Raw genomic sequence first — 25915 nt, 5'->3', positions numbered from 1 at the left:
CTCTGTATTCATGAGATAAGGAGACAGGAAGTGCAGGGGTGGAAGAGAGAGGTATGAGGTGGACAAAAGAGCAGGCAGCCTTGGTATTGATGAGATAAAGGTATACCCTTTAATATCCCACACTAGAACCACTAGGCAGTTCCGCCAGGGCACCTTATGCTTAGTGTACACCACTGTCAGCTATTGCATTCTTTGACGATAACTAGCTCTTACAAGGTGCCTAAATCCTGCCTGACCCCTTCTGAGTTGCGAGGCCTGACCCTGGGCAAGAACCCATTGCTGGTGTTGCACATGGCTTCTTTTCATATTGTGGTGTAGGGACCTTATAACCAGGTTAAAGTGAGCGCACACTTTATTTATTCCAACCTCTTTTTTTTTTTTTACCTCTACAGGGTGGGATGTGGAAGCAGGAAACTCAGATGGCATCAACCCGGAAGTTCTCATCTCCTTGGCTGCCCCCAAGAAGTGCGCCACACGCTTCCTGGGCAAACACCATTTCCTTGCGGGCCGCTTCCTGCCCTACGACCTGCAGAAGAAGTTTGAGCTGAATCTTCCAGAATACCCGGGGGCCGAGTGTGTGATACCGCTTTAAGACGAGGGGACGAGAAATCGAAATATACAGACCCAAAACAGAAGAAAAGTCTTTTTGAAGAACATCAAAGGACTAAATTATGCATTTTGTATTTTTTTAAATGGGAAGCGAAACATGTACTACTGCGGAGAAGAGATGCACGCAAGAATATTCAGCTGCTTTGCATGGAAACATGAGGCACGTGCAAATGGAGATTGATATTTTTTTTTTTGGGTCGATTTCTCCAGTGGTAAAACTGTGGAAGTGAAAATTCTCCCACACCCAAAATTTTGAAAGAAATTTCTATGTCTAGAGTTGTCGTTGAAATTATCGAACTGAAATATTTCCTAAAGTCAGCTTAAAGTATTCAATTTCAATGAAAGAGATTGAGGAAATAGAGATGCCCCAGTAGGAGTACTCCTGTGCCAGATAATCTAGTATCTGTAAAGGGAATTAAACACCTCATACTACAAACGTTCTAAGTTTAAAACACGCCAGGTAAAAAACATTCCTAATTTTTAAAGATAATCCATTCCTGAGCCCGAAATCTTGAAATAAAAACATTCCAAAGTCCAAAAATGTAGAAATATAAATAATACCCTGGCAACAAAAACATGGCAATACAAATATTTCCATGCACTAAAGATTCAAAGGTAATATACTTCGGTAGTCTGATATTACCAAATTTACTTATCAACCCAAATTATGGTAATAAAACTATCTAACATGCAAAAATGTATGCAAGTAAAATACTTTAAACCTCCTAAAAGAAATAATGTAAAAATATTCTTGTGGAACTTAAAGGAGAGATGTTTGATATCTTATTTTCACTGACGTATATTTACGAAAATGCTAACTTGGAAACTTCTTGATGTAAATTAAACCCAGCCCAGAGTTTCTCTCAAGTAGTTTCCTCCAGGTAATACCTGGAGAATTATTTGCAGGCAAAACCGTGTGGAAATATGAATAAGGTACAGCAAACTGGCCACAAAGACCTTTCACATGCATTATTCTTCATTTTGAGCGCATAAAGTTAGAATCGGGCACACAAACTGCCTTGAGAGATACAATTAGCATGTAGTAACGGTATTTCCCTGTGCGGCTTTTGCACATGATTTTAACACCAACCTTGTATTAGGGCTGATACAGGTAAAAATAGTCGATAGCCTACACTTTTTTAAGTGAAAAAAAGAAAGAATTTGCCCTTAATTGCTAAGATGCATGGTCTCCCAGTTCATCGGTAAGTCAAAAGGTCTTACCTCTGATTCTTTAGAGTCAGTCTTATGGTTTTGACAACCTTCTAACTATTTATTTTTACATAGCTGTCAAAGGAGTTTTTTTTTCGTTTTGTTAAATAAGATCCCACAAAGGGCAATATTAATTTACATTTGTTCTTAAAGATTTTCACATTTGACCACAAAAAATACATCGATCTAAGTAATTTTTTTACAGATGGCTAAGAGGCTTTAAGTAATGCTTTTTAGTTCAGTTTAAAGTGTATTTCCAGGATCCCAAGCTTTTTAGAGCTTCATTATTAAATGATATAATCCCTTGTATAGTAAATTAGTTTGAGCGAATTGCATAGATCTTGTGAAGATTTGAAGACTCATTTTTCTCGATGAATGGAGAATTTGGTGGTCAATAGCAGGTTCTAGGAGGATGAGGGAGACTTCTGGTGCTGCGATACATGGGCCAGCTGAGAGAGACACACATGTTGGCATGTGCTGAAAAGCAATGGGGCTTATTCATACATCCGCGAAAAAGTTTTCCCGATCTGTGTCGATGGTCGATTGCACCTTTACAGTGGTAGCACAAGAAGCGGAGTTTATTTGTACCAAATGTGTTCATGATATATGAATCGTATTGTAGATAAGAAAATCCCCCCAAAATTTAAAAACTTGTAGCATTTTGTAACAAAGATATGAAAACTGTATGAGGAGACAAGAAGCTTCTCACTTGGGTAATGAGTAGAATCTAAACTTTCTTCTCCGAGATCATGACTTAGAATTCTGTGACCATGATCAGATGATGTAGAAACAGAAATAAGGAACATATCTATAGAAGCGGCCAATTTAATTGGTCGATTCCATCTTAGGGGTAGGGCGATAAAGGCAGTATTTACCCTAACATCTACTTTAGTAGTTTTGCACCTATGGCATATCTCGCTGTAGGAAGATCTCCTAAACCCACTCTTACCGTGTGCTTTAGCGAATGATATCCCTACTAGTGAGACAGTTGTTGCTTTAGGGAGTGACATGGTCTGTAGCGCTGAGGGTTTGGGAGACATCTCAAACCTTTATGGTGTAATCCCGATTGGGTCAGAATATCTTCAATGTCTGCCTGAGATGATTCTGCCTTAAATAAAATACATTTTTGTGGATTATTTATTTACATTTGGAGTCAGTTGTGAAATTTGTTGGAGAGGTGTGCACTGGAGGGCAATGTAGGCGCGAGTGAGCAACTCAGCTTGGTAGATTTGTGCAAATACTCTGGGCCTCATTTACAACAATTTGATGAAGGGCAGCGCTGCGCGTCACTTTGCTGCGCTGCCCTGCATCAAACGAAAAGGGCAGGAATACACCGTATCTGATACACGGCCCATTCCTGTCCTCTTTCACTGTGCTGGTGCACAAATGGCTGACTTGCACCAACGCAGGCACCCTTGCACCATGGCGCTAGAGTGCTTGCATTGAAATCAGGTTGTTTGTGTGCAGGAAGAGACACCTCCCTTGACAAAAACATCTGCTACCCGACACCCCTGGGGCGGCACAATGTTTTGACGCTTTCCAGATTTACGCTATGTTGTAAATATGAGAATGTGTCAAAAACCATGGGTCTTGAGTGGGAACACCCACCGCAACTCCCATGGCACGCCTCCCAGAGGCAGTGTGAGGCAACGCAGTTACCTGTGCTGCGTTGCCTTACACCATATCTATGAGCCATGAAAAGCCACGCAAGGTGGTTTTCCGTGGCCTCATAGATATGGGTCTGCACTGTGCGCTACTGGAACGTCAAAAAAACTGATGTGCTGTCAGCGCACTGGGCTTGTAAATAAGCCCCTCTATCTGTAAGACTCTCCATCCCGCCCTATTAGGACACTGATGGATCAGAGGAGACAAGCACTTAACACAGACCTCAAACAGGGGACCACAATAAGAGGAGACAACAACATTAGCATGAATGGTCCACAACATTCAGAGAAGATATCCCTCAGGCATCCCACCCAAGATCGGAAAATTCTGCAAGTGCCACCTCACTCAGTGGTCCAACCACCAATCCTTCCCTCGTACCTCAGAGGACAAAAATGCCTCTGGTTTTCGTCCTTCACAATTCGAGGAAGACCACTCCTCCAGCACGCAAGTAATCAGGGTGTGAACTACTATGCAATGAGGAGACAACGTGTGCCGTCCCTCCACATCAATCAGGCAAAAGTCTGGCTGTAGCCAAAAAACACAAATCAGAGAAGAAAACCACTCCGCACCAGCAACCAATCACTGCATTCACCGCACACCCACTCCGAAAGGGAACCCAGTGCAGCACGCTTCCATCACTCCGAGAAGACGTCCACTATAGCCTTGTCATGCCACCAAGAGGAAACATTAAATCAGGCATCACTTAGAACTGACATCCACCCCAGGACCACATCACTCAAGGAAGAGCGCTAGGCTTAGGTGCATTCTACGGTTACAGTAGTATGCCACCTTTACTCCGCAGTTTATAGTCTGCATAGACTTTACTACTCGGCCTTTACTCCACATGCGCCTTTACTCCACATGCCTTTATTCCACGGGTAAGTGGTTTTTAGGGTTAAGGAGTGGGTAGAGGTAAAAGTAATTTTAGGGTTTAGGGGTGGGTAAGGGTAAAGGGTGGTAAGGGTGATTTTAGCGTGAAATTATGGATAGAGGTAGAGATAGTTAATGGTTATGTTAGGGGTGGGCAGAGGTGAACAAGGCTAAAGATTGTTTTAGGGTTAAGGGGTGGCTAGAGGTTAAGGCAGGATGGTCATTTTAGGGTTAAGGAGTGGGTAGATTTAAAGGAGGGTAAGGATGATTTTAAGGTTGAGCTGCGGATAGAGATATAGGGTTATTTTAGGGGTTACAGGAGGAAAGGGTTTGTTAAGGTTCAGGGCCGGGTAGAGGTAAAGGAGAGTAAGGGGATTTTTTTCCAGAATAGGGGGGTTACCCTTCCAAAATTCTATTAAAGAAACACTATAAAAAGGGTTTTGTGGGTAACCCCCCAAAAATACAAAGGGGGACGTTTGGGGGTCATAGCAATGCAAGTTTTCTATACACACTAGTGCAACAATTTCAATTCTATTATTAAAAACATATCTAAGACACTTTAATAGCATTACAATGTCTTGTATGTGCCCTTGAAAGTTCAAGTTCATGCGGATAAATAAACAAAATGATCACAGCTGTGTGGAGGGCAAGCACTTTTCTGTGGAAGGACGCAACGTCTGTCCAATCAAAACATGTACTCCTGACTCTCAATATGTGGGTGGAGCCAAAGCCCCACTCTAATGATGATCACATAATTTTGTGGCGACAGCTGCGCTGTCAAGCCAGACCATAACAATACACTGGGCCTGTCACATCACATTATCACATTTTTTTCTGCTTCTTCCGTTCTGATGTCATGGCCGCGTAACATGTTAATATGACGCGGCACAAAATTTGTCTTGTCTCTTTGTGCATTACCGCAGTTTATTGCATGAATCTTGGTAAATCTGCCCCTATTCGGGTTTTTTTTGCCCACATATCTGGTACTAGAAAGAACAAATCCCTGGATGCAAAATGATGTTAGATGGCTAAAGCCGTTGGAAGTCTCACAGATCCCGTGGGCTTCCTGGTAGCTGAACACAGATACAAGAGGCTGGTTGTGAAGTGCTGGCCCTTTCTCTTTGTGAAAGAATAAGGTACAGTGTAAGTATTGGAGAGCAGATCTTACTTGGTGACCTTAAAAACCTACAAGGAAGATATCTTTGTTTTGTAGAGCATCTCTCACCCCACTCGGGTATCGCGGCACTAAAACAAGTCGTAATCCCGCTCTTAGATACTACATTAGTTCTCATTGGATCGGAGGGAAGAGCAAAATCTTCAAATTTCTCCTAAATCTCTGATGGTCTGGCTCTCCTGAGATTGCTTCGGGGAGCAGACTCCACTTTGCAGTAGCACCTACGGAATGTCTTGCGTCTCACTTTGGGAATTATCCGAGTCACCTCGGAGGCTGATCTCAGAGTACCTGCGGGACACTACAACTTCGAGCAGGATCTGAGAGGAGAAAGACTTGGTTGATGCACCACTTCATGCACCAAACAAAAGGATTTACACAAATATTTTCCCCTTAATTGGGTACCACTGTAGTTTTGTCATCACTGGAGAGATATGAAAACTGTGTTCTTCCCTGTGGACAAACTTGCTGCAAAGTTCAGACTCAGTTGCAGTTTCTCAAGGTGATAGGTTGGTAGACACAGATAGAGGCAATTACAATAATCCGGGCAAGATGAGACAAATGCCTTTAGAAGAGGGATGTTTTGAAATGGAGTCTATAAATGGAGTCCTTGTTGGAGTGAGCGCAGTTGAAATGGGCGGGCCAAAGCCACCGTTGATGCTGGAGCTGGGAGAGTCGCTCTGGACACCCAAGCTCTTAACTACTGGCACCAATCAAGGGGAAAGTCCCACATTATGTGGCCAAAAGGTAGATGGAAGTTGTGTCTTGGGTTTCAATTGAAACCTAAGGTCTGTGCTGCACATGGTGGCACCCTGGCTCGCTTACCACTTTCAGACCCTGTAAAGCCAGCGCCTCATAAGGTGGAGAGGGTGAAGAAGTGCTGGCACGGGGCTTGTGCTAGGCCCGGGCGGAATTTCAATTATGCTGGAGTAATTTCTTTAGATTTGCATCAATCTTCAACATGGAATTCCTGATAACGCGATGACTCCTGCTTGCATAATTAAGAGTAATATGGGGGGGAAAATCCTAGCACAAGGGCACATTTAAAGAGTGTGAGTGGCCTCTCATGCTCGCTATTCGTGCTCGGCTGCATTTATCACCATTTCTTAGCAGCCACGGCCCGTATAGGGCGTGCCACCGGGCGGTGACGTGGGGAGGGGCAGGGTGGGAGGTTGTAAAATTCGGCAAACGGACGATTTCAGGTAAGTAACGGAAAAAATAAATAAAACTAATTTTGTTGCGCGCGCTGCATCGCAAATGCAATGCAGCGCGCGCAATGAAATTTGTTTTATTTATGTTTTCCGTTACCTGAAATCATCCGTTTGCCGAATTTTACAACCCCCCACACTGCCCCTCCCCCGCCCCACGTCACCGCCCGGTGGCACGCCGTATACGGGCCGTGGCTGTTTCTTAGTGCAAAAGGCACCCTCGCAGCCACTTTGGATGCGAGGGGGCATTTTTGTGCTAAAAAATAGCGCTAAATGCAGAATATTTTTCTACCGTAATTCTGCATAAACTCTCTGAATTAATAGGTAATTCCGCGTGATTACACTATGCTAAATTCTGCAATCTACGCCCACCCCAAGCTTGTACCTGCTTATGGAGGCAGGGGGAGTTTTATTTGGAGTCCTCTGCAGGGTCTAGACTCTAGAGGCTTCTCTGCTCATTAAACTCTCCCCGCAGCCCTGGGAAGTCCCGCTCCAGTGTTTCAGGGCCCTTGAAAGGTATGTGTTTTCTTTTCATGTGTCTCTTAGTCGGACGGAGAATCCAATCTGACAGCTGTTTGTTAAAGAAATATATTTGAGGTTTTACTTCGCTCCCTGGCGAGAGATGAGATGGGTTCAGTATGTCGCTCCATCCGATAAACAGATTTATTCCCAGAACTGCACATGGGCCTGTTTGCAGCCCACGATCTGGCCACTCACTTAGTGAGTCATTATGCCAAACTGGGGTTGTGTGTCTGTCATACCCTTGGGATGGCTAGGGCACATACCTTCCACTTGAAACAAGCATTTACATATGTAATAGAGTTTCCCTTGCTCAACCGATCCCTGAAAAGCCAGGCCTTGGCAAACGTATCTGTCCTACGTTTTGAAGAAAGGGTTGCCTCACCTTGAACACTCGCTTACAATTTACATATGTTCACTTGCAGGGATTCCTATCTTCGATCAGTCTGTTTCACCTTTAAATTCAATATATTTTAAATTATTCACATTCAAGCCATTGCACTACCACAGCATGTCTACCCTCTCCCCTTCCTCTCGGCCTGAGGACGGTGTCTATTTAAAGCCGGTGAACAAAGTTCTCAACGTGGGAGTACTCTTTTATAGCAAGCTACGACATAACCCCCCCCCCCCCAAAAAGGACCTTCCAAACCAGCATTCTCCCATATACACCTGCTGAAAGGGGCTCTGCTATCGCTCCATTGCTTACAGATGTCCCTTGAACCCTTGTTGTGGCCGTGTCGCACCTGGATTACTGCAACTGCCTAAGCACCAACCTCCCCTGTGGTTCTCTCTCTCAAACCCACGGAGAGTTTAAAGGCATTTTAGAAAATGGCAGGAGGGTTGCTCTGAGGCGGTATTGTCTGTCTCTATAAGACTACTTGACTCTCAAAACCTATGTTTTGACACCCAAATGAGTATAGAGGTTTCATGCTTCCTGAAATATTACATCATCACTGCAACACATCCGCCATTTTTTTGTGTGTTGTAAATGTTAATTAAGGTTGAAATAGGAGTGTTCAACAGTGGTGAAATGCAAGCAAAATGTAGCAGTGCAATGCAACATTGAGTGGTACAATAGAAGGATGGTTGTGAGAGGGTGAGGTGAAGTGGCTGGGGTGCAGGGGAGAAGGGCGCGCTGGTCTCAAAGGGAGACAGGGTGGCTGGCCTTTCGTCCTGTGTCTGTGTGTCGTGCCATGGATATGGGTCGTGGTGTATCAGGTATGTACCCTTAACCGTTAAAAGCAAGGGGAGGGCTTTGCGCTAGGCATCACAGAAGTTGTCTTATGATGTGGGTGTGGGGGTGAGGTGGGCAGTTCAAGTCAGGGGGGCGCTGTCTAGACCGTATGTCCCGAACTATGTGGGAAGATTAAGCCGGGGGGTGAGATGGATGGCGGAGAGATGCGTGCAGGACAGGGGATGGGATCAGGGGAAGAGCAGTGCAGGGGTTGTCTTGTGTCGTGGATATAGTGGTGTGCCCTGTTCGCGGTTCAGCTGTATCAGGGGTCTCCGTCGAGGGGTAGAGATCTGTATGTCTGCTTGCCCAGTAGTGGAAGTGAGGGGAAGTGGACATAAGGGGAGCGATGGATGGGGGATATGTGTAGGGGAGTGAGGGGGGCAGACAATAGTCACAGGTAGGAAGGAGGGGGTGAGAGGATTAGGGGGGGAAGAGGAGTGAAGGGGTACATAGATCCATGTGGGAGACCGGAACAAGTGTGGGGACCGAGGGCCCAGCTCAGAGGGTAGGGGAGAGGGGGACCTGTATTACTGCGTCAGAAGCCAGGTTACTCTCTGTGCCCGGGCTGAATCTTGGAGGAAAGGTGCCCATGTCTTGGTCTGGTCCTGCATGCCATAGATGATGCGTTCAAAGGACGCCGTCTGTAACATTGCTACCATACAGATTCCTGAGAAGGGGGTATGGGTGAGCGCCACTGGCGAAGGATGCAGAGCTTAGCTGTGGACAGTGCAGTGTGCAGAATGCAGCGCTGCGACCGGGATAGATCAAGTGATCGTGTAAGGGGATGATGAAAGAGGTGAGGGTACGCTGGAGGGGCGTAGATAACCTCAGGGTGTTCCCTATATAGGTCCAAAAGGATTGGATTGAAGGGCACTCACTTAAGATGTGGGTACGGTCACATTGGGTAGCCGAGCACCTCCAGCGGTTCGAGTGGGGTAGTGCAGTTTTTGTGGGGTCCAGTACCACTCATGGAGTGTTTTGAACAGGCAAGATTTCCTCCTGGCTTCCCGGGTGCCTTTGTCCGAAGGCTTCCAGAACCTCAGGCCAGTCCTCGTCCTCGATGGTGATCTGGAGGCGGTCCTGCCATTTGTTGAGTAGGCTGCGGGAAAGGGGCTGTGAGAAGAGGTGGTTTGTGAGTGTCCTGTAAAGCCCCGACATCACACCCCGATGTCAGCCCAATGTGAGCAGGTATTCCATCACCGGCGAGGGTGGCAGGGACCATGGACGTGGACCCAGGCAGCGCCTCGGGCAATGTTGTAATTGCAGGTATTGCCAGGCCTGTCGTGGGTGGAGGCCAAATTCTTCCAGCAGGAGGGTAAAAGGTTTTAGGCCTCCATCCTGCGGTACCTGGACCAAGGTATGTATGCCTGCTGCGACCCAGTGTTTCCGGCGTAGGGACTGGCTGTCAATACGGAGGCTGTCATTGCCCCACAGCGGTGCCTTGTTATGTAGTCGTTGATCAACATCAAAGAGGCGATGGGCGCGAAGCCAGGCTTTAGACATGGCCTGCAGCACTGGATGTGAATGTGAAAGTTGGGGGACATGGGCCCCATAGAGGAGGACCAGCCCATCGTTTTGGGCGAGAAGTGAGCGTTCAGCATGGACCCATTGTGGGGAGTCCAGAGTACCCGGCAGGAAATAAGCAAGGTGGTAAAGATGTAGGGATAAAGAATAGTGTTCCACGGATGGCAGGCCCAAGCCACTGCAAGAGCGGTGCACCATGAGTTTGGTTTCAGCGAGTCAGGGCTAGGTGGAACCCCATACAAGGCTCGGATCCGGGAGTCAATGAGACTGAGTGTGGTCAGTGGTCCCGTGACGGGGAGCATGCCGAGTGTATAAGTAAAGCGCAGTAGCGTAACCATCTGCACCGCCTGTGTTCTTCACCACACAGAAAATCCCAGCAGTGACCATTTTTCAAAGTCCTGTGTCATCTGTGCGATGAGTGGGGTCAGGTTATCTATGACCAGCTCTGTAAGGCTCCTGTTGACCAAGCTGCCCAGGTATTTGAGCAGAGAGGCTTTCCAGAGGAAGGGATATCCGTGGATCATCGCCATTGTGGTGCAGGTCAACAGTGGAAAGGCTTCACAGTTTATTTTGTAGCCGAAGGTCGCAAAGTAGTCCATGACTTCCATTAGTGCAGGGCGGGATCTACCAAGATCTTGCTGAGTGAGCAGGATGTCATCGGCATAAAGATGTATCTTGCAGAGGCCGTCCTCGATAGGGATACCAGCTTTGAGTGGGGAGTGGCAGATGACGGAAGCCAAGGGCTCCATTGCCAGTAGAAATAGGAGTGGGGAGAGTGGGCTGCCTTGGGGGTTGCTCCTCCGGACTTGGAAGGGGTCAAAAATTAACCCTCCACAATTGACCTGGGCCATCGAGCAATCGTATATCAGAAGGACCTTCGAGATAAAGTGATACCCCAGTTCAAACCGATTCATGGTGGCGAAGAGATACCCCCATTCAATGAGGTCAAATGCCTTTTCAATGTCTATGGATAGAGCCACAGCTTCCTCTGGCAAGTTCTTTGTGGTCCACAGAGTGTGTGCGAAGGTGGTTCTTGGAGGTACGGCCCGGTACGAATCTAACTTGGGAATTATGAATAAGGAAGAGAAGGAATGCTTTTAAGCGTGACACCAGTATGCTCGCAAGGATCTTGATGTTGCTGTTAAGGAGACATATTGGTCAGTAGCTGCCGCACAGCAACGGGTCTCTACCCGGTTTGGGGAGGAGCGTAATCACTGCTCTATATAGAGGGACCCAAAAGAAGCAATCTGCCATGCCTCCCGGAGAAGCCACATGAGGGGAGTTGATTACCTCCTCCCCTGCCCACCGGTAGTATTCAGTCTGGAATCCATCCTTTCCTGGGGCATTCTGATGGGGCATTCGGGAGATGGCAGCCACGATCTCCTCCCTGCTGATGTCCCCCACCAAAAGCTCTCGGCTCTTGTCCGTAAAGGCGTGGGAGGTCAACCTGTTCAAGGAACGCAGCGATCCAGTCTTCATCTGCCGTCGCTTCCTTCCGGTGTGTAGAGCATGCTGTAGAACGATGCAAACTCGTTAACAATGGCCTGAGGTTGGGTGAGTAGCTCCCAACTCATCGACCTGATGGCCGGTATGGCCATGGCAGCCTCCCACTGCCAGAGCTTGGCTGCCAATGGGCGGCCTGTCTTCTCCCCCTGCTCATAGTGCCTTCCTTTCATGAATTGGAGGGCATATTTAGGCTTGGAGGTATAAAGGCTGTTAAGGTCCATGCAGGCCTGCTCTAGGCGGCGGTGATGGGCATGGTGGGGTGTGAGGAATAAAGATGATTGACGGTGGTGATCTGTGTTTCTAACTCAGCACTGCGAAGAGAGGCCAGCTTATTGGCCACATCCGCGTCCCTCATTAGTTGGCCATGGAGGGTTGCGTTCGTTATCTGCCCAGAGCACTCTCTGAGAGTCCACTGAGTGTTTATTGTTCACCATGTATGCAGAAACATGGGCCCTGAGTTGGGTTTTACCCTGGAGGGAGCGATATCTATGTACATTCAGATGCCATGGTTTTTTGCCTGGGAGGGCAATCCCACATCCAACGATAGTAGGACCGGGCGAATGGTCAGATAAGGCTGCTTCTAATATATGAGATTCCCCCACATGTGCCACTGTCGGGTGGGAGATAAGGAAATAGTCCAACCTGGATTGTGTGCCATGTACTGGGAATAGGAAGGTATACTCTTTGTCCGTCGGGTGGCACAAACGCCAATGATCGTGGTCGGAGGTAATGTCCCCCAACAAGGCTCTATCTGCATCGTTTCCCTTATCTAGGGGGCCTGTCCTGTCAAGAACCGCATTGCGGGCTAGATTCTGGTCCCCGCCAATTATGTATTTGGATGAGTTAATCTCCACTAGGATGCGGTGTATCTGGAGAATAAAGGCACGTTTGGCCCCTGTTGGTGCGTATACCGAGCCTACGCATAGAGACCTATCGACCACCCTTAGATAGCCCTCCAGGCATCGACACGCCGCGGTTATCTCCTGCAGGATGTACTCCATGGTGGTGTCTGGGTCACTAGCGGCCGTGGGGTCAGGCGGGTCCAGTGCAGGAGGGGTTTTGTCCGGGCCAGATTGAGGGCCTCTGAGATGAGCAACTGTCTGGCAGATTTGCCTGTGGTCATCCCCTGAGCCTGCGCTGCAGATGACTGGCTACGTGGTGGGTCAGGAGGCTGGTGATGGTGGGGGCCCAGGGCGGGTCGCAGGCGTGGAAGGTTCCCCGTATGCAGATCTCCAGGGAGACAACTATGACCGTGCGCAGGCTGTGCGGGTAGTCGGCAGGGTGTCTCAGTGTAGGTGATAAAGAATCCGTGGGTTATGGACAGGTAGGCAACAGGCCCAAGCCCAGGATCCAGTAGTATATGGTCTCCGCTGTACCTCGCCCCGTGGGTCAAGAACCTCCAGGTAGCTCACTCGGTACTGCTCTCTAAACCACGCAGGGGAGGGGGCGCCGTTACTCACAAGGTGTGAGGAGGTGCAGCGAGTCTGGAGGCCTCCGGTGAAGGCCTCTGAAGCGAGGCGGTTGAGGCATCTTCATACAGACTGCAGCGTTGAGATCCCCCTCGCTGCAACTGGTTGCCCTGGACGGGCCACCGTTGGGTAGTGTTGGCAGTGTCCCAGGGTAGTGGAGGGTCCGGCTCCCGAATCTGTGCAGAGGGAGTAGATAGGCAGAGGTGGGTGACACAGCAACAGTGTCCAGGAGGTGCCTCCCCATCACACTGCTCCCCCCCCCCCCCCCCCACCCCGGTGTCACTCGCTGCCAGCCTGGCTACAGAGGGTGGTGGCTGGCGGTGGATGCCCAGCATACATGGAGATCCGACTGGCAATATTCTCTGCTGGGCTTATGCGAGGCTCATGTCTGGCGGGGGTAGGGGAGGTGCCATGTATGCTGCCCAGGGGTAGTTAATAGGCCTGTGCTTGCCACCTGTTCAGGGCGCACCCTGCATTACTGTTTTTTGTGGCAGGATCGGTAAGTCCTTGGCAGTACAATAGGACTCTCCACTGGTCTTCGTGGGGGATGCGTGTGGGGGATGGGACACACTAGGCACAATGGGGGCGTTGTGAAGAATGAGGCCTCCACTGCATTGGAGATGAGGGCCTTCGCCATCTGAATTCACGGGCGGGGCCGCCCAGCGGTGAGCGGCCCTAGTCAGGCCTCCTGTGGTGCAGAGGATTACGGCTTTGTGTGCGGTGACTGCAGTCGATGTGGTGTGACGATGGTTCAGCCCCCCTCTGCCACCGGAGGCGAAGCAGTTGGTGTCCGCCAGTACCAGTGAGGCAGTTCTCTGACCGTCGGCCCGGCTGGGCCTTCCTTCGCACTGTGACCCGTGGCTCTGCCCTGCTGCTCAGGCCCCGGTGTTCCAAGCTGTGCGGGACCCTTTATAGGGGTCTGCAGTCTTCGCTTCGTTGCCCGTCACCGCCGCAGTGCGAGTGGCGGATGCAGCATTCGGCTAAGTAGGTGGCGGGCACCACTTGATGGAGCCCCCTCGAGACGGGATATGCAGTGACTGCCTTCCAGGGCCTGTCCTGGCACGGAGCTCCTGAGTCGAGCAGCAATCTCCATCCGTGGAAAGCCCACCTGCCATTTAAAAAAATGTCACCCAGAAAAATTCGGTCTGGATTAGCAATGTCTACCCAAGCTAAATTACTTCTCTAATGATTCAAAAATGAAAATCTCTGGACAACAATTCTTTATCGAAGTATATCAAGGGGCCAGGCCGATGCCGTCCCCTCTGGGAGCAGCCATCGGCTCCTTCCCTGCCTCGGTTGGTTTCCTTCTGTAGTCAATTTCAAAAAGTTCCATAAACTCTGGAACTCCCTGCCTTTGAATGCATTATCCTATGATCCCACCAGACTGGCCCACCACAGAGCTCGTCAGTGAGTGCGGGACACCTCTCCTGTCTGCTCGTGCCCTGAGGAGGTACTGGAGGGGGAGGGGCAGAAGGAGCTGTCAGTGAGTATAGGGCATCTCTTGCAGTCTCTATGGACGAGGTACTGAGTGGGGAGCTTCTTCGCATAACAAACCATACGAGGGAATACCTTATACTTCATTTATATTTATTCCACCTGCAAGTCAAACTTCAAAAGTAATCCGAACTATTTGCTCTCTACTGTACAAGAGAGCCCCTACAAAGCACCTGGAAATCCTCGTCAACTCCTCAAGGGCTTACCCCGACAGTCACAAGATATCTTAACACTGAAGTGAATTCCATATTTAAAACCTAGAACTGTGAATGTGTAACATGCGGGGACAGTCCGTATTTCACACTGAGGACGGAGCTGTATTTAAGGCCATGGTGCAGGCAATATTTGAAACCTAAGAGCAGTCATGCTTTCCTTACCAGCACCTCACCAGTGTCATGACTTTTCCAGGCCTTAGGAGTCCCTTGTCTTTGCCCAGCAGCTATCTTTCGTTACGGGGCCCTCAGGGGTGACCTCTCTGTGCATGGTGGGAGCTACATGAGCCTCAAATTATCTCCGCAAGTGATGTACGCAGGATCCCCTATGGTAAGTACTCCTGTGCACTGTTGTACCTGCGATATCATATGGCGAGTACTGCTCTGAGCAGTTTGTACCTGCGATATCCCATGGCGAGTCCTGCTAGGAGCGGTTTGTACCTGCGATATCCCATGGCGAGTACTGCTCTGAGCAGTTTGTACCTGCCATATCCCATGGCGAGTACTGCTGTGAGCGGTTTATACCTGCGATATCCCATGGCGTGTCCTGCTATGAGCGGTTTGTACCTGCGATATCTCATGGCGAGTACTGCTCCGAGCGGTTTGTACCTGCGATATCCCATGTCAAGTACTCCTCTGCCCTGTTTGTGCCTGTGATATTCCACGGCGAGTACTCCTGTGCACTGTTTGTACCTGCGATAGCCCATAGTGAGTACTGCTCTGTTTTTTGTATCTACAAGGGCCCATGGCGGGTATTCTTGTGCACTGTTTGTACACGTGATATTGCATGGCAAGTACTTATCTGTGCTTTTAGAGCCTGCGATAGTGCATGGCCAGTAATGCTGTGAGCTGTTTATACCTGCGATGGCCCATGGCAAGTACTCCTCTCCACTGTTTGTACCTGCGATAGCCCTTAGCGAGTACTGCTCTATGCTGTTTGTATCTGCGATAGCCAATGGTGAGTACTATTTTCCGCTGTTTTGATTTGTGATATCGCATGGCTAGTACTTCTCTGTGCTGTTTCTACATGTGATATTCCATGGTGATTACTCCTCTCAGCTGTTTGTACATATGATATTCCATGGCGAGTACTCCTGTGGGCACTGTTTGTACCTGCGATAGCCAATGGACAGTACTCATGTGAGCTGTTTGTACCTGTGATGCTCCTCTGCACTGTTTGTGCATTCAATATCCCATGGTGAGTACTCATCTGTGCTATTTGAACCTGTGATATCGCATGGCGAGTAGTACTCCTGTGCACTGCTTGTACCTGTGATATCCCATGACAAGTACTCCTGTGCACTGCTTGTATCTGCGATATCCCATGGCAAGTGCGCCTCATGCTATTTGTGATTGCACTAGCCCATAATGAGTACTCATGTGCGCTGTTTGCATCTGCAATATCGAATGGCGAGTAATCCTGTGTGCGCTGTTTGTACCTGTAATAGCCGATGGCAAGTACGGCTGTGCACTGTTTTACCTGCAATACCCCCATGGCGGGTACCCCTCTGCGCTGTTTGTACCTGTGATATCCCATGGCGGGTACCCCTCTGCGCTGTTTGTACCTGTGATATCCCATGGCGGGTACCCCTCTGCGCTGTTTGTACCTGTGATATCCCATGGTAAGTACTCCTCTGTGCTGTTTTTCCATGCGATAGCCCATTGCGAGTACTGCTCTATGCTTTTTGTATCTGCAATAGCCCATGGCGAGTACTCCCCTGTTCTGTTTGTATATCCGATGTCCCATGGTGAGTACCCCTCTCCGCTGTTTGTACATTCGATATTCCATGGCAAGTACACCTGTGTGCACTGTTTGTACCTGTGATAGCCCGCGGTGAGTACCCATCTGTGCTGTTTTTACCTGTGATATCCCATGGTGAGTACTCCTATGCGCTTTTTGTACCTGCGATTGCCCGTAGCGAGTACTGCTCGGTGCTTTTGTATTTGCATTAGCCCATGGTGAGTACTCGTATGCGATGAGACCTGCAATAGCCCATGGTGAGTACTCCTCTACGCGGTTTGTACATGTGATATCCCATGGTGATTACTCCTCTCCTTTGTTCGTACATAGAATATTCCATGGCGAGTACTCCTGTGTGCACTGTTTGTACTTGCGATAGCCCATGGCGAGTACTGCTCTGCGATGTTTGTACCTGCGATATCCCTTGGCGATAAATGCTTTGTGCTATTTGTGTCTGCAATAGCCATGATGAGTACTCCTGTACGCTGTTTGTACTTGATAGCCAAAAGACAGTACTCATCTGCGCTAATTGAACCTGTGATATCCAAAAACGGGTACTTCTGTGCACTGTTTTGACCTATGATATCGCATGGCGAGTACTCCTCTGTGCTGTTTGTGCCTGTGATAGGCCATGGCGAGTGCTCCTGTGCGCTGTTTGGACCTGCGATCACCAATGGTGAGTGCTTATGTGCGCTGTTTGTATCTGCAATAGCCCATGGCGGGTGCTCTTGTGTGCTCTTTGTACCTGTGATAGCCCATGGCGAGTGCTCCTGTGCGCTGTTTGGACCTGCGATCACCAATGGTGAGTGCTTATGTGCGCTGTTTGTATCTGCAATAGCCCATGGCGGGTGCTCTTGTGTGCTCTTTGTACCTGTGATAGCCCATGGCGAGTACTCCTCTGCGCTGTTTGTAAATGTGATATCCCATGGTAATTACTCCTCTCCGCTGTTTGTACATATAATATTCCATGGCGAATACTCCTGTGTGCACTGTTTGTACCTCTGATAGCACATTGCGAGTACTCCTGTGCACTGTTTTTACCTGTGACATCCCATGGTGAATACTCCTCTGCGCTATTTGTGCCTGCAATAGCCCATAGCGAGTACTGCTCTATGCTTTTGTATCTGCAATAGCCCATGGCGGGTACTCTTGTGCGCTGCTTGTACCTGTGATATGGCATGGCGAGTACTCCTGTGAACTGTTTGTACCTGCGATAGCCCATGGCAAGTACTGTTCTGGCTGTTTGTACCAGCGATCGCCCATGGCGAGTACTCCTCTCCGCTGTTTGTACATACAATATTCCATGGTGAGTAAAACTCTGTGCACTGTTTGTACCTGTGATATCCCTTGTCGAGTACTACTCTGCACTGTTTGTACCTGCAGGAGCCCATGGTGAGCAATCTTGTGTGCTGTTTGTTCATACAATATCACATGGCAAGTACTCCTCTGTGCTGTTTGTACTTGCGATATCCCTTGGCGAGTGCTGCTCTATGCTTTTTGTATCTGCAATAGCCCATGGTGAGTCCTCTTGTGCGCTGTTGATACCTGCGATAGCCCATGGCGAGTACTCCTCTGTACTGTTTGTGCCTGCGTTAGCACATGGCAAGTAACCCTCTGTGCTGTTTGTACATGTGATATCCCATGGTGATTACTCCTCTCCGCTGTTTGTACCTACAATATTCCACGGCGATTACACATGTGCACTCTTTGTACCTGCGGTAGCCCCTGGCAAGTACTCCTCTGCACTGTTTGTACCTGTGATATCCCATGGTGAGTACTGCTCTGCACTGTTTGTACCTGCGATAACCCATACGAGTACTGCTCTATGCTTTTTGTATCTGTAATAGCGCATTGTGAGCACTCGTGTGCACTGTTGATACCTGCAATAGCCCATGGCGAGTACTCATGTGCGGCTGTACCTGCGATATCCCATGCTGAGTATTCATGTGTGCTATTTGTACCTGCGATTGTACCTGGTGAGCACTCTTGTGCGCTGTTTGTTCATACAATATCACATGGTGAGTACTCCTCTGTGCTGTTTGTACCTGCGATAGCCCATGGCGAGTACTCCTCTCTGCTGTTTGTGCCTGCGATATTCCTTGTCGAGTACTGCTCTATGCTTTTTGTATCTGAAATAGCCCAGGGCGGGTACTCTTGTGCGCTGTTTGTGCTCGTGTTATCGCATGGCGAGTACTTCTCTGTGCTGTTCGTGCCTCCAATATCCCATGGTGGGTACTCATTTGCGATGGATGTACCTGTGATAGCCAATAGAAAGTACTCATGTGCTCTATTTGTACCTGCGATATCTCATGATGAGTACTCCTGTGCACTGCTGGTATCTATGATATCCCACGGAAAGTACTCCTTGCTGATTGTGATTGTGATAACCCATGCTGGCTACTCATGTGCGCTGTTTGTATCTGTGATATCATATGGGTAGTACTCCTGTGTGCGCTGTTTGTGCCTGCAATAGCCCATAGTGAGTACTGCTCTATGCTTTTTGTATTTGCAATAGCCCATGGCGAGTACTCATGTGCGCTGTTTGTATCTGAGATATCCCAAGATGGGTACTCGTGTGCTGATGATACCTGCAATAGCACATGGTGAGTATTCGTGCGCAGGTTGGGCCTGCAATAGCCCATAGCGAGTACTGCTCTATGCTTTTTGTATCTGCAATAGCCCATGGCGGGTACTCTTGTGCGCTGTTTGTGCCTGTGATATCGCATGGCGAGTACACCTCTGTGCTGTTTGCGCCTGTGGTAGCCCATGGTGACTAGTGGTCCGAGCTGTTTGCACCTGCGATAGCCCATGGCTAGTACTCCTCTGTGCTGTCTGTGCCTGCGATAGCCCATGGCGAGCACTGCTCTGCACTGTCTGTACTTTCGATAACCCATGTGAGTACTGTTCTATGCTTTTTGTATCTGCGATAGCCCATGGCGAGTACACATGTGTGCACTGATCGTACCTGCGATATCCCCTGGCAAGTACCCCTCTGCACTGTTTGTACCTGTGATATCCCATGGTGCATACTGCTCTGCACTGTTTGTAGCTGCGATAACCCATACGAGTACTGCTCTGCTTTTTGTTCCTGCAATATTGCATGTCAAGTACTCCTCTCCACTGTTTGTACATACTATATCCCTTGGCGAGTACTCCTGTGTGCACTGTTTGTACCTGCGATAAACTATGCGAGTACTGCTCTAGCTGAGTAATAGCCCATTATGAGTACTCATGTGCACTGTTGATATCTGCAATAGCCCATGGCGAATACTCCTCTGCGCTGTTTGTACATGTAATATCCGTTGGTGAGTACTTCTCTCCACTGTTTGTAAATACGATATCCCATGGCGAGGTCTTCTGTGTGTGCTGTTTTTATCTGCGAAAGCCCATGGCGAGTACTGCTCTATGCTTTTTGTATCTGCACTAGCCTATGGTGAGTCCTCGTGCGCTGTTGATACCTGCAATAGCCCATGGCGAGTACTTATGTACTCTGTTCGTACCTTTGATGGCCCATGCAGAGTATTCATGTGCATTATTTGTCCCTTTGATAGACCATGGTGGGGTCTCTTGTGCCCTGTTTGTCTTGCGAAATTACATGGTGAGTTCTCCTCTGCGCTGTTTGCACATGTGATATCCCATGGGGATTACTGCGCTCCGCTGTTTTTACATACGATATTCCATGGCAAGTACTCCTGTGTGCAGTGTTTGTACCTGCGATAGCCCATGGCAAATACTGCTCTGTGATGTATGTACGTGCAATATCCCTTGAGTACTGCTCTGTGCTTTTTGTGCCTGTACGAGCACTGTTTGTACCTGCGATTGGTAATGGTGAGTACTCATGTGCGATAGTTGTACCTGCGATAGCCAATAGACAGTACTCATCTGCACTATTTGTACGTGAAATATCCCATGGCCAGTACTCCTGTGCGCTGTTTGTATCTGTGATATTGTATGGCGAGTTCTTCTGTGTGCGCTGTTTGTGCCTGCACTAGCCCATTGCGAGTACTGCCTATGCTTTTTGTATCTCAATAGCCCATGGCGGGTACTCTTATGCGCAGCTTGTACTCGTGTTATCTCATGACGAGTACTTCTCTTTGCTGTTCGTGCCTCCAATATCCCATGACTGGTACTCATTTGTGATGGATGTACCTGCGATAGCCAATAGAAAGTACTCATGTGCTCTATTTGTACCTGCGATATCCCATGATGAGTACTCCTGTGCACTGCTGGTATCTATGATATCCCACGGAAAGTACTCCTTGCTGATTGTGATAACCCATGCTGGCTACTCATGTGCGATGTTTGTATCTGCTATCGTATGGGTAGTACTCCTGTGTGCACTGTTTGTGCATGCAATAGCCCATAGCGAGTACTGCTTGTGCGCTGTTTGTACCTGTGATATCGCATGGCGAGTACGCCTCTGTGCTGTTTGTGCCTGCAATAGCCCATGGTGAGTACTGCTCTGAGCTGTCTGTACCTGCGATAACCCATGGCGAGTACTGCTCTATGCTTTTTGTTTCTGCAATAACCTATAGTGAGTCTTCATGTGCGCTGTTGATAGCCCATGACGAGTACTTATGTGCTCGGTTTGTACCTTTGATAGCCCATGCTGAGTATTCATGTGCGTTATTTGTACCTGCGATATCCCATGGTGAATACTCCTGTGTGCTATTTGCATCTGCAATAGTGTATGGCGAGGTCTTCTGTGTGCGCTGTTTGTGCCTGCAAAAGTCCAAGGCGAGTACTGCTCTATGCTTTTTGTATCAGCAATAGCCCATGGCGGGTACTCTTGTGCGCTGTTTAAACCTGCGATAGCCCATGGTAAGTACTCCTCTGCGCTGTTTATACATGTAATATCCATTGGTAAGTACTTTGCTGTGCTATTTGTACCTTCAATATCCCATGATGAGTACTCCTGTGCACTGCTTGTATCTGTGATATCCCACAGCGAGTACTCCTTTGCGCTGATTGTCATTGTGATAGCCCATGCTGGCTACTCATGTGCACTCTTTCTGCAATATCGCATGGGTAGTACTCCTGTGTGCGCTGTTTGTGCCTCAAATAGTCCATGGCGAGTACTGCTCTGCACTGTTTATACCCGTCATAGCCCATGGCGATTACTCATGTGCACTGTTTGCATCTGAGATATCCCACTAAGGGTACTCATGTGCGCTGATGATACCTGCAATAGCACATGGTGAGTATTCATGTGCGCTGTTTGTACCTGCGATATCCCATGGCGAGTACTCCTGTGTGCTGTTTGTACCGGCGATATCCCATGGCGAGTACTCCTGTGCACTGCTTGTATCTGTGATATCCCACAGCAAGTACTCCTTTGCGCTGATTGTGATAGCCCATACTGGTTACTCATGTGCTCTTTTTGTATCTGCGATATCGTATGGCGAGTACTCCTATTTGTACCTGTGATAGGCCACAGCGAGTACTCCTCTATGCTTTTTGTATCTGCAATAGCCAATGGCGGGTACTCTTGTGCCCTGTTTGTATCTTTGGTATCGCATGGCGAGTACGCCTCTGTGCTGTTTTTGCCCGCGATTGCCCATGGCGAGTACTGCTTTGGCTGTTTCTACCTGCGAAATCCCTTGTCGAGTTCTGCTCTGTGCTGTTTGTATCTGCGAAAGCCCAGGGCGAGAACTGCTCTATGCTTTTTGTATCTGCAATAGCCCATAGTGTGTCCTCGTGTGCTCTGTTGATACCTGAAATAACCCATGGCGAGTACTTATGTGCTCTGCTTGTACCTGTGATATCCCATGCCGAGTATTAATGTGCGCTATTTGTACCTGCCATAGCCCATGGTGAGCACTCCTGTGCGCTGTTTCTACTTGCAATATTGAATGGCAAGTACTACTCTGTGTTGTTTGTGCCTGCAATAGCCCATGGAGAGTACTCCTCTGCGCTGTTTTTACATGTGGTATCCCACGGCAGGTACTCCTCTGCGCTGATTGTGAATGCGATAGCACATGATGAGTACTCATGTGCGCTGTTTGTGCCTGCAATAGCCCATGGTGAGTACTGCTCTGCGCTGTTTAATCTGTAATAGCCCATGGGGTGTACTCATGTGCGCTGTTTATACCTGCAATGTCATATGGTGAGTACCCCAGTGCGCTGTTTGTACCTGCAATATTCCCTGGCAAGTACTCCTCTGTGCCTCAATAGCCCATGATGAGTACTGCTCTGTGCTATTTTTACCTGTCCTAGCCTATGGCGAGTACTCGTGTGCGCTGTTTTTACCTGTGATTTTCTATGTTGAGTACTACTGTGTTGTTTGTACCCGAGCTATCTGATGGCGAATACTTGTCTGTACTGTTTGCTCCTGCGATACCCCATGAATGAGTACTCCTCTGCCCTGTTTTTATATGCGATACACCTCGGTGAGTACTCCAGTGCATCGTTTGTACCTGTGATATACCCTGGTGAGTACTCCTCTGTGCTGTTTGTACCTGAAGCAGTGTGTCACTAGAAGATAACACACTAAACTTCACGCACCAAACATCCCAGATGGTGCAAGCCTGATGCGGTAAAGATCTCTGTTTACAAACAACAAAATGACACTGACGACTAGAGTGCACACACCACCAAATATAAACAACTGCACCGCACTACTGATGCCCAGCTCAAACAATCACAAATCCCAAAGGTCTAGTACTGACTATCTAAGACCATGCCTATCATAACCAAGGTCAGTGGCATATCATAGCAAGTGGTGCAGCCAAGCTGCCCTGCCCAGGAAGTACCTGAAGTTAGACCATTCGACACCTAAACATGCACAACACGGTGTTGAAGTTGCACAGTAAACGGACAGTGCCACCTGACAACATTCACACTAGGAAAGAGGAGTTGGATAACAGTTTGCCCTCACGGAACAGAATTAGTGACTAAGTTGTATGACACAGCCCCGTCCGACACCAGACAGTACCCTCCATCTACTTTGCCCTTTCGTGACTTCCTGCCTCCAGAAAGGACACCAATCAGATGTCCGAAAGGCAGTACTTAATTTGAGCTGGTTGTTTCTGGTGCTAGACACCGGCACTTAAATCTCAGCACCAGCACTATTGACGGTCCACCACATGGTGGCACTGTCTCACTAATTTTGAGATGATCACAACAACAGAGTTTAATACTTCAATATACATTAAAAATGAACTATACTTGCCACTCACACTATTCTTGTAGCTCTGCGTAGCCTGGAATACTCTGAATTGTCCCACCTGTAGGTGTGTAATGTTAAGTAGTTGTGTTGATACTGTTATTGGCGGCGCTGGCAGGGGCAGTGGATGGTGCAAGCTATAATAGCCTCTTGCTGAGAAGGTTCCTGACACTTACTTTTTCACAAGTTGAGCACTGCTGAAAGGGATAGAAGAAGCCACAGGAGGTCCAGTGAACCCAGACAACACCAGCACCCACCATCCATTCCGCTGCCTCCACAGAAGTGTAGAGAAGGACATGGGGCTGCAGAGGTGCGACCACCTCTTCTAGAGTTGATAACATCCTCCTCCTCACCAGCAGTCGGCCGCTCCTTGACATACAACCTTGTGGGCAGTGAGTGTCTCTGATCCATCTTTCTTTGTTCTAGGTGGCGTTGAATCACATCTCAGGAACTCCTGCCTGCCTGGCATCGGCACCGGGCACCAAACCGTAAGTACTCGAAAGGACGTCTAGATGGGAGTCGCACTCTGGCAATGACGCCGGTTCCTTAGCTGATCCAAACAGGCCACAGCCACCTTCAATAGCCCCAGCCACAAGCTTATAAGTAACACTTTGGGTCCCAACACTTATTCTTTAACAAACTAAACACTGATGTTCAGCAGCAGTCCAAGCCCCGCCACGGACAAGCGGCAGTCCAAGCCCCTCCACGGGCAAGCTGCAGTCCAAGCCCCTCCACGGACAAGCAGCAGTCCAAGCCCCTCCACGGACAAGCAGCAGTCCAAGCCCCTCCACGGACAAGCAGCAGTCCAAGCCCCTCCACGGACAAGCAGCAGTCCAAGCCCCTCCACGGACAAGCAGCAGTCCAAGCCCCTCCACGGACAAGCAGCAGTCCAAGCCCCTCCACGGACAAGCAGCAGTCCAAGCCCCGCCACGGACAAGCAGCAGTCCAAGCCCCGCCACGGACAAGCAGCAGTCCAAGCCCCGCCACGGACAAGCAGCAGTCCAAGCCCCGCCACGGACAAGCAGCAGTCCAAGCCCCGCCACGGACAAGCAGCAGTCCAAGCCCCACCACAGACAAGCAGCAGTCCAAGCCCCTCCACGGACGAGCAGCAGTCCAAGCCCCGCCACGGACTAGCAGCAGTCCAAGCCCCGCCACGGACTAGCAGCAGTCCAAGCCCCTCCACGGACAAGCAGCAGACTCAGTTCAGACAACAGACATGCAGGCTTCCCTCACACACATTTTGGACAGCAGAAGTACAAGCTTCCTTCACACACAGTTAAAGCATGCAAGCTTCCCTCACACATTCAGGCAGCAGGCATGCAGGCTTCACTTGCAGACATTTCGGAAAGGAGGCATGCAGACTTCCCTCGCACACAGTTCGGGCAGCAGGCATGCAGGCTTCTCTCATACACAGTTCAGGCAGCAGGCATGCAGGATTCCCTCACAGTTCGGGCAGCAAGCATGCAGGCTTCTCTCATACACAGTTCAGGCAGCAGGCATGCAGGATTCCCTCACAGTTCGGGCAGCAAGCATGCAGGCTACCCTCACACAGAACCAGTGAAGCAAAAGGTGCAATGATGCAAGCTACATGTACACAATAGGTACAGCAGAAATGTAAAAACTTAACAAAACGGAGAATTGATCAGCACTGGCAGATGCACTGAAAACGTCAGCCACAAGGAGAACAGGTACGGCCAGGGCAGCAGCAGTGCAAGCTTCCCCTCACACACAGGATAGGTACAGCACTGGCCACAGCAGTGCAAGCATCCCTCATGCAGGGCAGGTACAGCATGGGCAGCAGCAGGACAAGCTTCCCTCACACACAGGACAGGTACAGCACTGTCGACAGTAAATGTAAATTTGTAAATTGATACTTGTATAGCGCACTACTCACCCGCAAGGGTCTCAAGGTGCTTGTACGAATACCGCTGTGGAACCCATCCTGGCTTTCCCTGTGAGGCATCCACTCCTGGGCACCCCCAAGGTGGAGGCCAAGCATCCTTAGCGTTGTGGGGGCCGTTGTGGAGATTAAGCAAGCTATTGCCCAGAGTTGCAGAGTGGGACTCCATGATTGGAATGGCACCGAGGCGAGAATTATCAGGTCCGTGGAATTTTTGAGCCCAAGACCCGCCGAGGCGGGGAATTGAACCCTGGTCCCGGGCTAGACCCCAGCATCAGGGTCTGCTGCTCTAATCATTGAGCCACACTTCTCCACAGTAGTGCAAGGGTCTCTCACGCTGGACAGGTACAGCACTGATAGCAGCAGGGCAAACCTCTACTGTAAACCGAGAACGGATATAGCATGTTCAGTAGCCTTGC

General features: G+C 49.0%; 1 protein-coding gene across 2 annotated transcripts in view; it reads left to right on the top strand.

The window, feature by feature from the left end:
- YJEFN3 (YjeF N-terminal domain containing 3) overlaps positions 1 to 2962 on the top strand; it is a 168134-nt gene extending 165172 nt beyond the window's left edge. For both annotated transcript variants that reach the window (XM_085638407.1, XM_085638406.1), the window contains exon 6: positions 393 to 2962. In XM_085638407.1, the coding sequence (XP_085494533.1) occupies positions 393 to 592 (200 nt within the window). In that variant the 3' untranslated portion in view covers positions 593 to 2962. The remainder of the gene's footprint in view (positions 1 to 392) is intronic.
- The last annotated feature ends 22953 nt before the right edge of the window (positions 2963 to 25915 follow it).

This window comes from Triturus cristatus, chromosome 12, assembly GCF_964204655.1.
Source record: "Triturus cristatus chromosome 12, aTriCri1.1, whole genome shotgun sequence".
Lineage (NCBI taxonomy): Eukaryota > Metazoa > Chordata > Amphibia > Caudata > Salamandridae > Triturus > Triturus cristatus.
Note: the sequence above shows the minus strand (reverse complement) of the source record. Positions and strands in the feature narration are given on the sequence as shown.